The 13,527-nt window shown below is 38.8% G+C and overlaps 2 protein-coding genes across 2 annotated transcripts; both read left to right on the forward strand.

The window, feature by feature from the left end:
• Positions 1-902: 902 nt before the first annotated feature.
• LOC121861456 lies at positions 903-8,328 on the forward strand. The gene is made up of 3 exons (XM_042359192.1): positions 903-981; positions 2,301-2,817; positions 8,102-8,328. The coding sequence occupies exons 1-3, from the start codon at positions 970-972 to the stop codon at positions 8,155-8,157; spliced, it is 585 nt and encodes a 194-aa protein (XP_042215126.1). The 5' UTR covers positions 903-969; the 3' UTR covers positions 8,158-8,328.
• Positions 8,329-11,695: 3,367 nt separating this feature from the next.
• LOC121861457 lies at positions 11,696-13,527 on the forward strand. The gene is made up of 2 exons (XM_042359193.1): positions 11,696-11,728; positions 12,876-13,527. The coding sequence occupies exons 1-2, from the start codon at positions 11,717-11,719 to the stop codon at positions 13,386-13,388; spliced, it is 525 nt and encodes a 174-aa protein (XP_042215127.1). The 5' UTR covers positions 11,696-11,716; the 3' UTR covers positions 13,389-13,527.

The raw sequence follows: 13,527 nt of genomic DNA on the forward strand, positions 1-13,527 counted from the left end.
ATAAACAGCCAAGTAAACTCGACATAAAATGCCAAGTAAATTTAATACAAATTTAAGTAAACTAATAAAATACAAAGTAAACTATTAAAACAACGTAAACTACTAAAACGCCAAGAAAACTATTAAAACAATGTAAACTAATAAAACACAAAGTAAACTCTACGGGTGATTCAATCGGAGAAACTATAAACTAATTTTTACCCACGACAAAAATAAGAACCTTGATAACAAATGGGTAGATGTATCATGCCAGGAGTTATATAGGTTTAATATATACGTAACTTAAGAAACAAGAATATGGTATTTAATTACGAATATCATAATAAAATAATACTTCTATAATTTAGTGGTAAATATCGAGAAAAAAAAACAATCATAAAAAAATGGATTATTTTATTTTGAGGATACAGTTTTAGGTGGCGTTTGTGAATTCGTTTCGAAATTGTTGTTCCGCTGTAGTTGGCCATGAAAAGGGTAATTACTTTCCCCCTTAATGAAAAGAAACTGGATTCAACTTCACTGAATCTTAATCCTCGAGAAAGTGTTCGAGATGAAGGCGAGTATCCACGGAGAATTAACAACTAAATTGAATCTTAAGTCATTAAGAAGTTCACATAATACATTCTGCTGGTGATCGTCCTCACAGATGGCCACACCTACAGTACCTGAAGTGACCACGCCTGTTACCCGAGGTCGCCCACATTAGGTGTCATATTTCCAATATTATTTCACATTTACAAAACTAATTATCGGTTTCTTCTATAAAAATGGTATTTCAATAAAGCTGTTATGTAGTTCGTTGAGTACGCTGTTTTGTTGGGTGTGGGCGGGGCCGAATGAGGTACCATGGGCGTGGTGACGGGCAGTTTCCTTCCGAGAAAGAAGCACAGCGGTCTCGTGGCCCCGCCGAATATATAAGAGCAGCGTCTTCCCATCATCTGTACATTAGCTCACACACCGACCCCAGACATGAAGGTTCTCGTAAGTGCCTCTCTAGTTTTGTCTTGTAAACAGGTGTACAATCTTCCTGACAGTGCTATCATTTCGCTTTGTGAAATACATATATATATATATATATATATATATATATATATATATATATATATATATATATATATATATATATATATATATATATATATATATATATATATATATATATATATATATATATATATATATATATGATTCGTATATATGCAGGGATTATTTGTATTTGTTTACTTTCGAAATTAATGATACCAGTTAATTTACGTAACATACTCTTAAGAATTATCATAAATATACCAATTGCCTTTCATACTTTCACATTAACCTCTCGTGCGCTAGGTTGGGTTGATTAACAACGAAGACTGTGGATTTCTGCCATATACATAACAATGAATAACACATACGAAGAAAGGTGACTTTATTATAGAGAAAACAACTATAACGTTACTCCATACAATCATTATAACCAAAGTTTGAGGATCACAAACGGGCTCATCACATTTTGCGCAGGACTTTCTCTTCTTATCCATCTTCCTTGGACACTTTCTACATCTTCTCTTCCAAGGTTCTTGAGGTTGAGGCTGGGTGCTGCTGCAGCTCCATCATCCCACAAATGCCTCCAAACATACTACAACATGCTTCGGCAGAAATATAATACCAGAATAAAAACGTCGCCTGATTTGTGGTATGCACGGCTGTTCTGATAAGTCTACTAGGACTCGGTACACCACACTGTAGATTTACGTCGCCCGAACACAATATTGTCATTGATCCTCCTCATCACTCGCACTAAGTCACTGTCAGAAGATAGGAACAGCCACTCCATACGCACTAGCATCGGATAAGTCAATGTTTGTCTCATTATCTGACGACACATAGGGTTGGACCTCATCTTCCAACCTAATTGAGCCATAAAACCTTTCTAGTGGGTGTGAAATTATTCTAAATTTTTAAAAATTGAAAAAAAAAAATCAAATTAGGCACAAGGAAGGCTGAGCGGGGTACAGACGGACCGCTTTCAAGTTTGCTGCTCCTAAACGGTATAATATTTTTGGCTTAAAATTTGTGTGCTTATAAAAAAGTCCGGGATGGCCAGGTCCTTAAAATAACAAATGGATTAATTGCATCATTCACGAAGGGTTAAACTGTATAACCTGTCCAGTACATTGAATCAGTGAAGTATGTCACACACAGCTTGGAGTTATGCAGTAGTTAATTTAATTATCTTTTTAGCATTTTCTTCTTTAGATAAAACACTTTAGTCTTAACATGTATCATCAGAGTATCATACAAATGACTTGTATCTTCAGGTACTCATTGCTTTGGTGGGCGCCGCGTGCGCCGCCGCTCTTCCTGCGGATGCTCCGGTCCCCGTGACAGACACTGAGGAAGTGATGAAAGCCAAAGCAGAGTTCAAGGCAGCCTTCGAGGCCGCCGCCGCCGCTGCTGCTGCTGACGAGGTCCCACAGGTGATTCTTCCCGGAGGAGCTCCCCTCCCTGTTGAAGACACTGCAGAAGTCGCTGCTGCCAAGGCTAACTTCCAGGCTGCTTTTGACGCCGCTGCAGCTCGTGCTGAAGCCGCCCCCGACACCGACCTGGATGGTAAAATCTCCACCTACACCGGCCTCCTCTCCACCATCGACGGCAGACTGTCTCCCCTCTACACTAACACCTTCCCATACGGGGCCTACGGTCTTAACGCTCCTGCACTTGCTGGAGCCCCTTTGGCCTACAGCGGTCTTGGCTTCCCAGGTTATGGCCTCCACGGTGGTTATGGTAATAGCCTCTTCGGTGGTTATGGCCTCCAAGGTGGCTATGGCCTCCAAGGTGGCTATGGCCTCCAGGGATATCCTTTCATCAAGTTTGCAGCTGATGAGGCATAGACCTCCTCTACTTGGTTACCTTGTCACTGTGTGAGATTTTTGTCTTGTATATAACCTTCCTTTGTAAATATCACTGCATTGTAAAATCACTTCTTAAACAGCATGAAAAACAAACATTATTCAAATGAAAATTTTGTACTAAATTTCTTCAAATTAAAGCTGCAAACGTTTTATTTTCGTATTCCATCACCCTGATGCTCTATGTTTTAACGGTATTCAAGTACTTTAAATATGAAAATCCTTTTCGAATTTTAACATTTATCTTTATTACTTTTAAGTCACTGCAGGGTTGACATACTACATCAGTTTATTAATTATTAATTGTCAGGAAAGTGACTTAAGATTATCTCTCATCTTATTTGTATAGGCGGATATCAATACAGTACATCTGACCAGTCATTATCCATCAATGACATTTTGTTTACACTTAACGTGAGTAACAATTGTACAACTGTTCCCTGGTGTCAGTCTCCACACTGACGAGAAGACAAACATTTAGGTAACTCGTGTTGTCTTGTCAATACGTTGCTTGTCAGTGTTGTGTCAACCTAAAGATCGTATTGCTATATAGTATTCCTCTTTTTGGGAAACTTCTGGCCGTCAACGATTATGCAAGTCATCATGATACATTTAAATGTTTATATGAATAGTTTCATTTAATGAAAACCTACCCAAACGTAACCTACTGTAGAAATAATCTGGCTATCTTATGGTGAAAAAAAAGTAGGTCCCATAGGCATGACTGCCCGTTAGGGACAGTTTGGATACAGCACATTATACTAAGCCTTCAGTTCACAAGGAGGCAGCATGGCCGGTACTGCACTCAACCGCATTCACTTCTAGTTATAAACTTGGGTACCCATTTACAGCTGGGTGAACTGGGAGCGCCCAGGAATCGAACAACTGACCCTGGAACGGGAGGCGAGCGTTATCCACTAGACCGCCGCCGCGTTCATCTTATGATCGTAAACGACTTTAAAAGAAGCAAGAGCACATTTTACCATGTAACAATTAATTTCCACAAGTTATATAAAAAACAATAAAAAATTATACCATATTTGACGAAAACGCCGTTTGTTTTTTAAAGCTCAGTCGACGATTATCTCTTATCTACCCGTGGGTTATGGCATACGAGATATGATGAAATTTACATCATCAAGAGTAGCTTGACCGCCAAGAGTGTACTCCATAGGGAACTGCAAATCAACAGATCAGCCAACAAGCGCCTTACTGTTGTTTTAGAGTCTAGATGGGTGGCAAACAGGTGGAGGGATTACACCTGTGCTTGACCCTGAAATCCACCCCTCAACAGGTGACAAACTGAAGAAAACAGGTGGTGTCAGGGTACAGGACCCAGATCAACAAATATTATTTTGTCCTGATTAGCTTTAAGACTGCGGGCGCTAAAGCTCTGAACTTCCTGAATGTACTGGGCTTCACACTTACTGAAGTCACTAAATACCCCAAAGTTAGCAGTTACATATTACAGCACCTCAGCCCCGTGATGTCGAAGTGGAAGGCCTCCTACATACTTAACTACAGGGAATCTTTGAACTATGATGCTTCTTTTAAAAGTTATTTCGTGACTTGCCACAACAAATAAATAAATGTAAAAAATGTATGATTAACAAAATGTATATGCAAAGTGAACCATAAACGACAAACTTGTATAAATTACTAACGCTGCATCTTGTTTAACTACTATATATACAGTTTAGTATATTCCGTACTGTAGAAAAGTTGGAATATTTAAATCTGTCTTTGTACTGTTCTTTTAGTTGTTCAGATTATGTTTCAATTTCCATGTTTTAATATAAGTGGGCAATTGTATAGTGATATTTCATCTACTATATATATATATATATATATATATATATATATATATATATATATATATATATATATATATATATATATATATATATATATATATATATACATACATATATATAAATATATATACATACATACATACATACAAGTATATCACTCATCCGATTATGCATTAATAATTAAAATCACCTCACATTTTACATTCTTGCCAAATATGAACAATTATAATTTATTGGAAATTAGTGTATATACCTGTACGAAAATTTGATTTTTTAAGTTGCAGTTTATTGCAAACAAATTACGCCTAAAAAGGGTAAGATTACATTAGCTTAATAATAATACTATCAATTTAGAGTGTTACTAGTATTCTTATCTACAAGATTGTCCTAACAAACGAATCAGTTTCAATTATCAAAGAAAATACATATACAGTACAGCATGGAGAAATTATCACTACTCCGCAACTGTTCCTGTTTATAATGAAATCCACACCGGAGAGAGCGTACAAGACTTAGTTCTACGCCAGGAGGCGCTCCTTACTCTGGCTTTCTTAACTCGGATCAGCACCGTTAACTCACCACAACCACCACTGATCGCTACAAGAACAGCCCCCTTCCAGCCATTGTTAAAATAATCAACGTTTAGTAAATAAGTTGTGCCTGCAGTCCTCGCCTATTTCTATTTATTGCAACTTCGCTGAAATCTGTTAAGCGATTCTCCCCTATGCGACTTTACGTTAAAAATGTACCACAAGTGTATCTTAATTTTCAGTTTATAGCCGAAATAAATTTCAATAAACAATTCATTTTATTATTATTATTAATTATTATAAAAAAGCCACGTTTAGGAGAAACTCTTGCCTACAAGTGGTATACATGATCAAAGTAAATTCGTAAATGGTCCAGGTGAGGCTATGGTTGTGGTGTTCCTGAACTGAACGACATTTCTATCGTCTAGTGTGGAAATACAACGCTGAAGTTCTGGGTGTTAAATTCTAAAATATGAGTCCGAGAAACTGATATTTAAAATTGAATTGAGGAAGGTGACTACTTTACAGTTATTAAAACAATTGAATGGCATTTTCAACTCCCTAATTCGATTTTTTTACCAAGACAAATAGAATATTTAAAAATCACTTTCGATTTTTTTAACCGAGGCGAATAGAAATATTAAATTCTAGAGATAAATTCTGGATCGAAAAATATTTCTTGGAAGTGGAAATAAATCGTCTGAACTCTTTTAAAAGTTTACTTAAAACATTTAAGGACGACAAGGCGGTATACAATACTATACTTAGAGTAAGTCGGTAATAAGCACACATATCTATTGTTCCTACACACAATACTTCATAGTGTTTCACGTTGTATAAATTAGAATCATTTTATAATTCCAATACTAAATATCACTGTAGGCATTATACACAGCTCCACCGCGTAGAGTGAAGAATGAAGATACTAACACCAGCAGTAGTGACCACGCCCTCTTCCCGAGGACACCCACATTACATACTCTTTTCATAAATATTCTATATTTAATGTAATCATGCAGTATATTTCAAGCATTATCTAGTATTCTTATTTGACTGAATGAAAGGATCATTATAATTATAAACAGGGGAGCGGTCACAGAAGGTCCCAAGGGCGTGGTGACTGGCAGTAGCGGTATCGTGACCCCGCCGAATATATAAGAGCAGCGTCTTCCTACCATCTGTACATTAGCTCACACACCGACCCCAGACATGAAGGTTCTCGTAAGTGCCTCTCTAGTTTTGTCTAGTGAACATGTGAACAGTCTTCCTGACAGTGCTGCCATTTCGCTTTATGAAATACTGTACAGCTTTGATCTTATTCACAAGTCGGGAATCGTTACCACCGCGCCACAAGGACAACAAAAGCAATCTTACTGTTTTATTTCACACAAAGTCTGTTTATTAGTTTTTTTTAAGCAACGTGAACCTCCATCGGGCAGTCCCCGATTGTTTGTACACGCAAAATATGTTTCAGAGAAGCTGCAAGATATTCGCAGGTTTTTACACTAAAAATTGTACCATCTGTCCAGTATACACTAAAACGGTGGAAGTATGCCACGTCGTAGGAGTACGTGTTTTACAGGAGTACATTAGTCTGGGGGGTCCAGGTGTTTGGACTCAACAAGGAAGATGTCGCTCAGATAAACATTTCCATAGCCTAATATTATTGAGCTAGCACATGTGTATACAACCATACCAGTGGTCAAATAATATTAATTTTAAAAAGAACTCCAGTTCAGTCTTGCCTTCTGTTGCAGTCCACCCCCCCTCCCCCCGTTTACACGAACACGATGCGATGGTTAGTTAATAAGTTTAATTACCATTCATTTAAGGTTTTCTTTCGTCGCTATCCATATTTATACCGAACAGCGTTTGTAGGTTTTCGTGATCTCTGGCAATTTTCGAAAACAGTAAGCCAAAATTTAACATGGAGATCGGGATGCACCACGTACGTCTTCCCCATTTAAAATGGATAGTATAGTAAAGTACTGTAATGTAGATGATATTCTACCTGCAAAGGGAGCCAAAACGTCGATCACACCCCAATTTCTAGTAGATTGCAGCACAGAAAAGCCGGTAGCCAACAGTTGGTGCACGATCTGTTATGTTAAGGGATCATAAGTCACCCACTTTTTTATAGCATCACATCAGTAAGGTAACCATAGTGGTTTGAATTAATGATTTTGTTTTTATTACAGGAGTGGCGGGAGATGGTAAATCTAGTTAGGGAGCCTGGAAAAAGTAGTTCACCTTACTTAGTATGGCCACCACTGGTCCAGTGTACTGGGTTCCCCAGATAGTAACAATAAAAGACATTGGTCTTAACATGTATCATCAGAGTATCATACAAATGACTTGTATCTTCAGGTACTCATTGCTTTGGTGGGCGCCGCGTGCGCCGCCGCTCTTCCTGCGGATGCTCCGGTCCCCGTGACAGACACTGAGGAAGTGATGAAAGCCAAAGCAGAGTTCAAGGCAGCCTTCGAGGCCGCCGCCGCCGCTGCTGCTGCTGACGAGGTCCCACAGGTGATTCTTCCCGAAGGCGCTCCCCTCCCTGTTGAAGACACTGCAGAAGTCGCTGCTGCCAAGGCTAACTTCCAGGCTGCTTTTGACGCCGCTGCAGCTCGTGCTGAAGCCGCCCCCGACACCGACCTGGATGGTAAAATCTCCACCTACACCGGCCTCCTCTCCACCATCGACGGCAGACTGTCTCCCCTCTACACCAACACCTTCCCATACGGTGCCTACGGTCTTCACGCTCCTGCACTTGCTGGAGCCCCTTTGGCCTACAGCGGTCTTGGCTTCCCAGGTTATGGCCTCCACGGTGGTTATGGTAATAGCCTCTTCGGTGGTTATGGCCTCCAAGGTGGCTATGGCCTCCAGGGATATCCTTTCATCAAGTTTGCAGCTGATGAGGCATAGACCTCCTCTACTTGGTTACCTTGTCACTGTGTGAGATTTTTGTCTTGTATATAACCTTCCTTTGTAAATATCACTGCATTGTAAAATCACTTCTTAAACAGCATGAAAAACAAACATTATTCAAATGAAAATTTTGTACTAAATTTCTTCAAATTAAAGCTGCAAACGTTTTATTTTCGTATTCCATCACCCTGATGCTCTATGTTTTAACGGTATTCAAGTACTTTAAATATGAAAATCCTTTTCGAATTTTAACATTTATCTTTATTACTTTTAAGTCACTGCAGGGTTGACATTATACTACAGCAGTTTATTAACTATTAATTGTCAGGAAAGTGACTTAAGATTATCTCTCATGTTATTTGTATAGGCGGATATCAATACAGTACATCTGACCAGTCATTATCCATCAATTACACTTTGTTTACACTTAACGTGAGTAACAATTGTACAACTGTTCCCTGGTGTCAGTCTCCACACTGACGAGAAGACAAACATTTAGGTAACTCGTGTTGTCTTGTCAATACGTTGCTTGTCAGTGTTGTGTCAACCTAAAGATCGTATTGCTATATAGTATTCCTCTTTTTGGGAAACTTCTGGCCGTCAACGATAATGCAAGTCATCATGATACATTTAAATGTAAATATGAATAGTTTCATTTAATGAAAACCTACCCAAACGTAACCTACTGTAGAAATAATCTGTCTATCTTATGGTGAAAAAAAAGTAGGTCCCATAGGCATGACTGCCCGTTAGGGACAGTTTGGATACAGCACATTATACTAAGCCTTCAGTTCACAAGGAGGCAGCATGGCCGGTACTGCACTCAACCGCATTCACTTCTAGTTATAAACTTGGGTACCCATTTACAGCTGGGTGAACTGGGAGCGCCCAGGAATCGAACAACTGACCCCTGGAACGGGAGGCGAGCGTTATCCACTAGACCGCCGCGTTCATCTTATGATCGTAAACGACTTTAAAAGAAGCAAGAGCACATTTTACCATGTAACAATTAATTTCCACAAGTTATATAAAAAACAATAAAAAATTATACCATATTTGACGAAAACGCCGTTTGTTTTTTAAAGCTTAGTCGACGATTATCTCTTATCTACCCGTGGGTTATAGCATACGAGATATGATGAAATTTACATCATCAAGAGTAGCTTGACCGCCAAGAGTGTACTCCATAGGGAACTGCAAATTAACAGATCAGCCAACAAGCGCCTTACTGTTGTTTTAGAGTCTAGATGGGTGGCAAACAGGTGGAGGGATTACACCTGTGCTTGACCCTAAAATCCACCCCTCAGCAGGTGGCAAACTGAAGAAAAACAGGTGGTGTCAGGGTGCAGGACCCAGATCAACAAATATTATTTTGTCCTGATTAGCTTTAAGACTGGGGGCGCTAAAGCTCTGAACTTCCTGAATGAACTGGGCTTCACACTTACTGAAGTCACTAAATACCCCAAAGTTAGCAGTTACATATTACAGCACCTCAGCCCCGTGATGTAGAAGTGGAAGGCCTCTTACATACTTAACTACAGGGAATCTTTGAACTATGATGCTTCTTTTAAAAGTTATTTCGTGACTTGCCACAACAAATAAATAAATGTAAAAAATGTATGATTAACAAAATGTATATGCAAAGTGAACCATAAACGACAAACTTGTATAAATTACTAACGCTGCATCTTGTTTAACTACTATATATACAGTTTAGTATATTCCGTACTGTAGAAAAGTTGGAATATTTAAATCTGTCTTTGTACTGTTCTTTTAGTTGTTCAGATTATGTTTCAATTTCCATGTTTTAATATAAGTGGGCAATTGTATAGTGATATTTCATCTACTATATATATATATATATATATATATATATATATATATATATATATATATATATATATATATATATATATATATATATATATATATATATACATACATACATACATACATACATACATGTATATCACTCATCCGATTATGCATTAATAATTAAAATCACCTCACATATTACATTCTTGCCAAATATGAACAACTATAATTTATTGGAAATCAGTGTATATACCTGTACGAAAATTTGATTTTTTAAGTTGCAGTTTATTGCAAACAAATTACGCCTAAAAAGGGTAAGATTACATTAGCTTAATAATAATACTATCAATTTAGAGTGTTACTAGTATTCTTATCTACAAGATTGTCCTAACAAACGAATCAGTTTCAATTATCAAAGAAAATACATATACAGTACAGCATGGAGAAATTATCACTACTCCGCAACTGTTCCTGTTTATAATGAAATCCACACCGGAGAGAGCGTAAAAGACTTAGTTCTACGCCAGGAGGAGCTCCTTACTCTGGCTTTCTTAACTCGGATCAGCACCGTTAACTCACCACAACCACCACTGATCGCGACAAGAACAGTCCCCTTCCAGCCATTGTTAAAATAATCAGCGTTTAGTAAATAAATTGTGCCTGCAGTCCTCGCCTATTTCTATTTATTGTAACTTCGCTGAAATCTGTTAAGCGATTCTCCCCTATGTGAGTACGTTAAAAATGTACCACAAGTGTATCTTAATTTTCAGTTTATAGCCGAAATAAATTTCAATAAACAATTCATTTTATTATTATTATTTATTATTATAAAAAAGCCACGTTTAGGAGAAACTCTTGCCTACAAGTGGTATACATGATCAAAGTAAATTCGTAAATGGTCCAGGTGAGGCTATGGTTGTGGTGTTCCTGAACTGAACGACATTTCTATCGTCTAGTGTGGAAATACAACGCTGAAGTTCTGGGTGTTAAATTCTAAAATATGAGTCCGAGAAACTGATATTTAAAATTGAATTGAGGAAGGTGACTACTTTACAGTTATTAAAAACAATTGAATGGCATTTTCAACTCCCTAATTCGATTTTTTTACCAAGACAAATAGAATATTTAAAAATCACTTTCGATTTTTTTAACCGAGGCGAATAGAAATATTAAATTCTAGAGATAAATTCTGGATCGAAAAATATTTCTTGGAAGTGGAAATAAATCGTCTGAACTCTTTTAAAAGTTTACTTAAAACATTTAAGGACGACAAGGCGGTATACAATACTATACTTAGAGTAAGTCGGTAATAAGCACACATATCTATTGTTCCTACACACAATACTTCATAGTGTTTCACGTTGTATAAATTAGAATCATTTTATAATTCCAATACTAAATATCACTGTAGGCATTATACACAGCTCCACCGCGTAGAGTGAAGAATGAAGATACTAACACCAGCAGTAGTGACCACGCCCTCTTCCCGAGGACACCCACATAACATACTCTTTTCATAAATATTCTATATTTAATGTAATCATGCAGTATATTTCAAGCATTATCTAGTATTCTTATTTGACTGAATGAAAGGATCATTATAATTATAAACAGGGGAGCGATCACAGAAGGTCCCAAGGGCGTGGTGACTGGCAGTAGCGGTATCGTGGCCCCGCCGAATATATAAGAAGAGCAGCGTCTTCCTACCATCTGTACATTAGCTCACACACCGACCCCAGACATGAAGGTTCTCGTAAGTGCCTCTCTAGTTTTGTCTAGTGAACATGTGAACAGTCTTCCTGACAGTGCTGCCATTTCGCTTTATGAAATACTGTACAGCTTTGATCTTATTCACAAGTCGGGAATCGTTACCACCGCGCCACAAGGACAACAAAAGCAATCTTACTGTTTTATTTCACACAAAGTCTGTTTATTAGTTTTTTTTAAGCAACGTGAACCTCCATCGGGCAGTCCCCGATTGTTTGTACACGCAAAATATGTTTCAGAGAAGCTGCAAGATATTCGCAGGTTTTTACACTAAAAATTGTACCATCTGTCCAGTATACACTAAAACGGTGGAAGTATGCCACGTCGTAGGAGTACGTGTTTTACAGGAGTACATTAGTCTGGGGGGTCCAGGTGTTTGGACTCAACAAGGAAGATGTCGCTCAGATAAACATTTCCATAGCCTAATATTATTGAGCTAGCACATGTGTATACAACCATACCAGTGGTCAAATAATATTAATTTTAAAAAGAACTCCAGTTCAGTCTTGCCTTCTGTTGCAGTCCACCCCCCCTCCCCCCGTTTACACGAACACGATGCGATGGTTAGTTAATAAGTTTAATTACCATTCATTTAAGGTTTTCTTTCGTCGCTATCCATATTTATACCGAACAGCGTTTGTATGTTTTCGTGATCTCTGGCAATTTTCGAAAACAGTAAGCCGAAATTTAACATGGAGATGGGGATGCACCACGTACGTCTTCCCCATCTAAAATGGATAGTATAGTAAAGTACTGTAATGTAGATGATATTCTACCTGCAAAGGGAGCCAAAACGTCGATCACACCCCAATTTCTAGTAGATTGCAGCACAGAAAAGCCGGTAGCCAACAGTTGGTGCACGATCTGTTATGTTAAGGGATCATTAGTCACCCACTTTTTTTATAGCATCACATCAGTAAGGTAACCATAGTGGTTGGAATTAATGATTTTGTTCTTATTACAGGAGTGGCGGGAGATGGTGAATCTAGTTAGGGAGCCTGGAAGAAGTAGTTCACCTTACTTAGTATGGCCACCACTGGTCCAGTGTACTGGGTTCCCCAGATAGTAACAATAAAAGACATTGGTCTTAACATGTATCATCAGAGTATCATACAAATGACTTGTATCTTCAGGTACTCATTGCTTTGGTGGGCGCCGCGTGCGCCGCCGCTCTTCCTGCGGATGCTCCGGTCCCCGTGACAGACACTGAGGAAGTGATGAAAGCCAAAGCAGAGTTCAAGGCAGCCTTCGAGGCCGCCGCCGCCGCTGCTGCTGCTGACGAGGTCCCACAGGTGATTCTTCCCGAAGGAGCTCCCCTCCCTGTTGAAGACACTGCAGAAGTCGCTGCTGCCAAGGCTAACTTCCAGGCTGCTTTTGACGCCGCTGCAGCTCGTGCTGAAGCCGCCCCCGACACCGACCTGGATGGTAAAATCTCCACCTACACCGGCCTCCTCTCCACCATCGACGGCAGACTGTCTCCCCTCTACACCAACACCTTCCCATACGGTGCCTACGGTCTTCACGCTCCTGCACTTGCTGGAGCCCCTTTGGCCTACAGCAGTCTTGGCTTCCCAGGCTATGGCCTCCACGGTGGTTATGGCCTCCAGGGATATCCTTTCATCATGTTTGCAGCTGCTGAGGCATAGACCTCCTCTTCTTGGTTACCTTGTCACTGTGTGAGATTTTTGTCTTGTATATAACTTTTCTTTGCATATAATACCGAACTGTAATATAAGATCACTTCTTAAACAGATTCATAAAAAAACATTCAAATAAAAACTGATA

Source organism: Homarus americanus, unplaced genomic scaffold (genome assembly GCF_018991925.1).
Source record: "Homarus americanus isolate GMGI-L3 unplaced genomic scaffold, GMGI_Hamer_2.0 scaffold24260, whole genome shotgun sequence".
Lineage (NCBI taxonomy): Eukaryota > Metazoa > Arthropoda > Malacostraca > Decapoda > Nephropidae > Homarus > Homarus americanus.

Excerpts from the sequence above, each read along its gene's own strand:
- LOC121861456 (XM_042359192.1), top strand. Across the intron at positions 2,818-8,101 it reads AGGTGGCTATGGCCTCCAAG|GTGGCTATGGCCTCCAGGGA; the intron begins GTGGCTATGGCC and ends ATGGCCTCCAAG.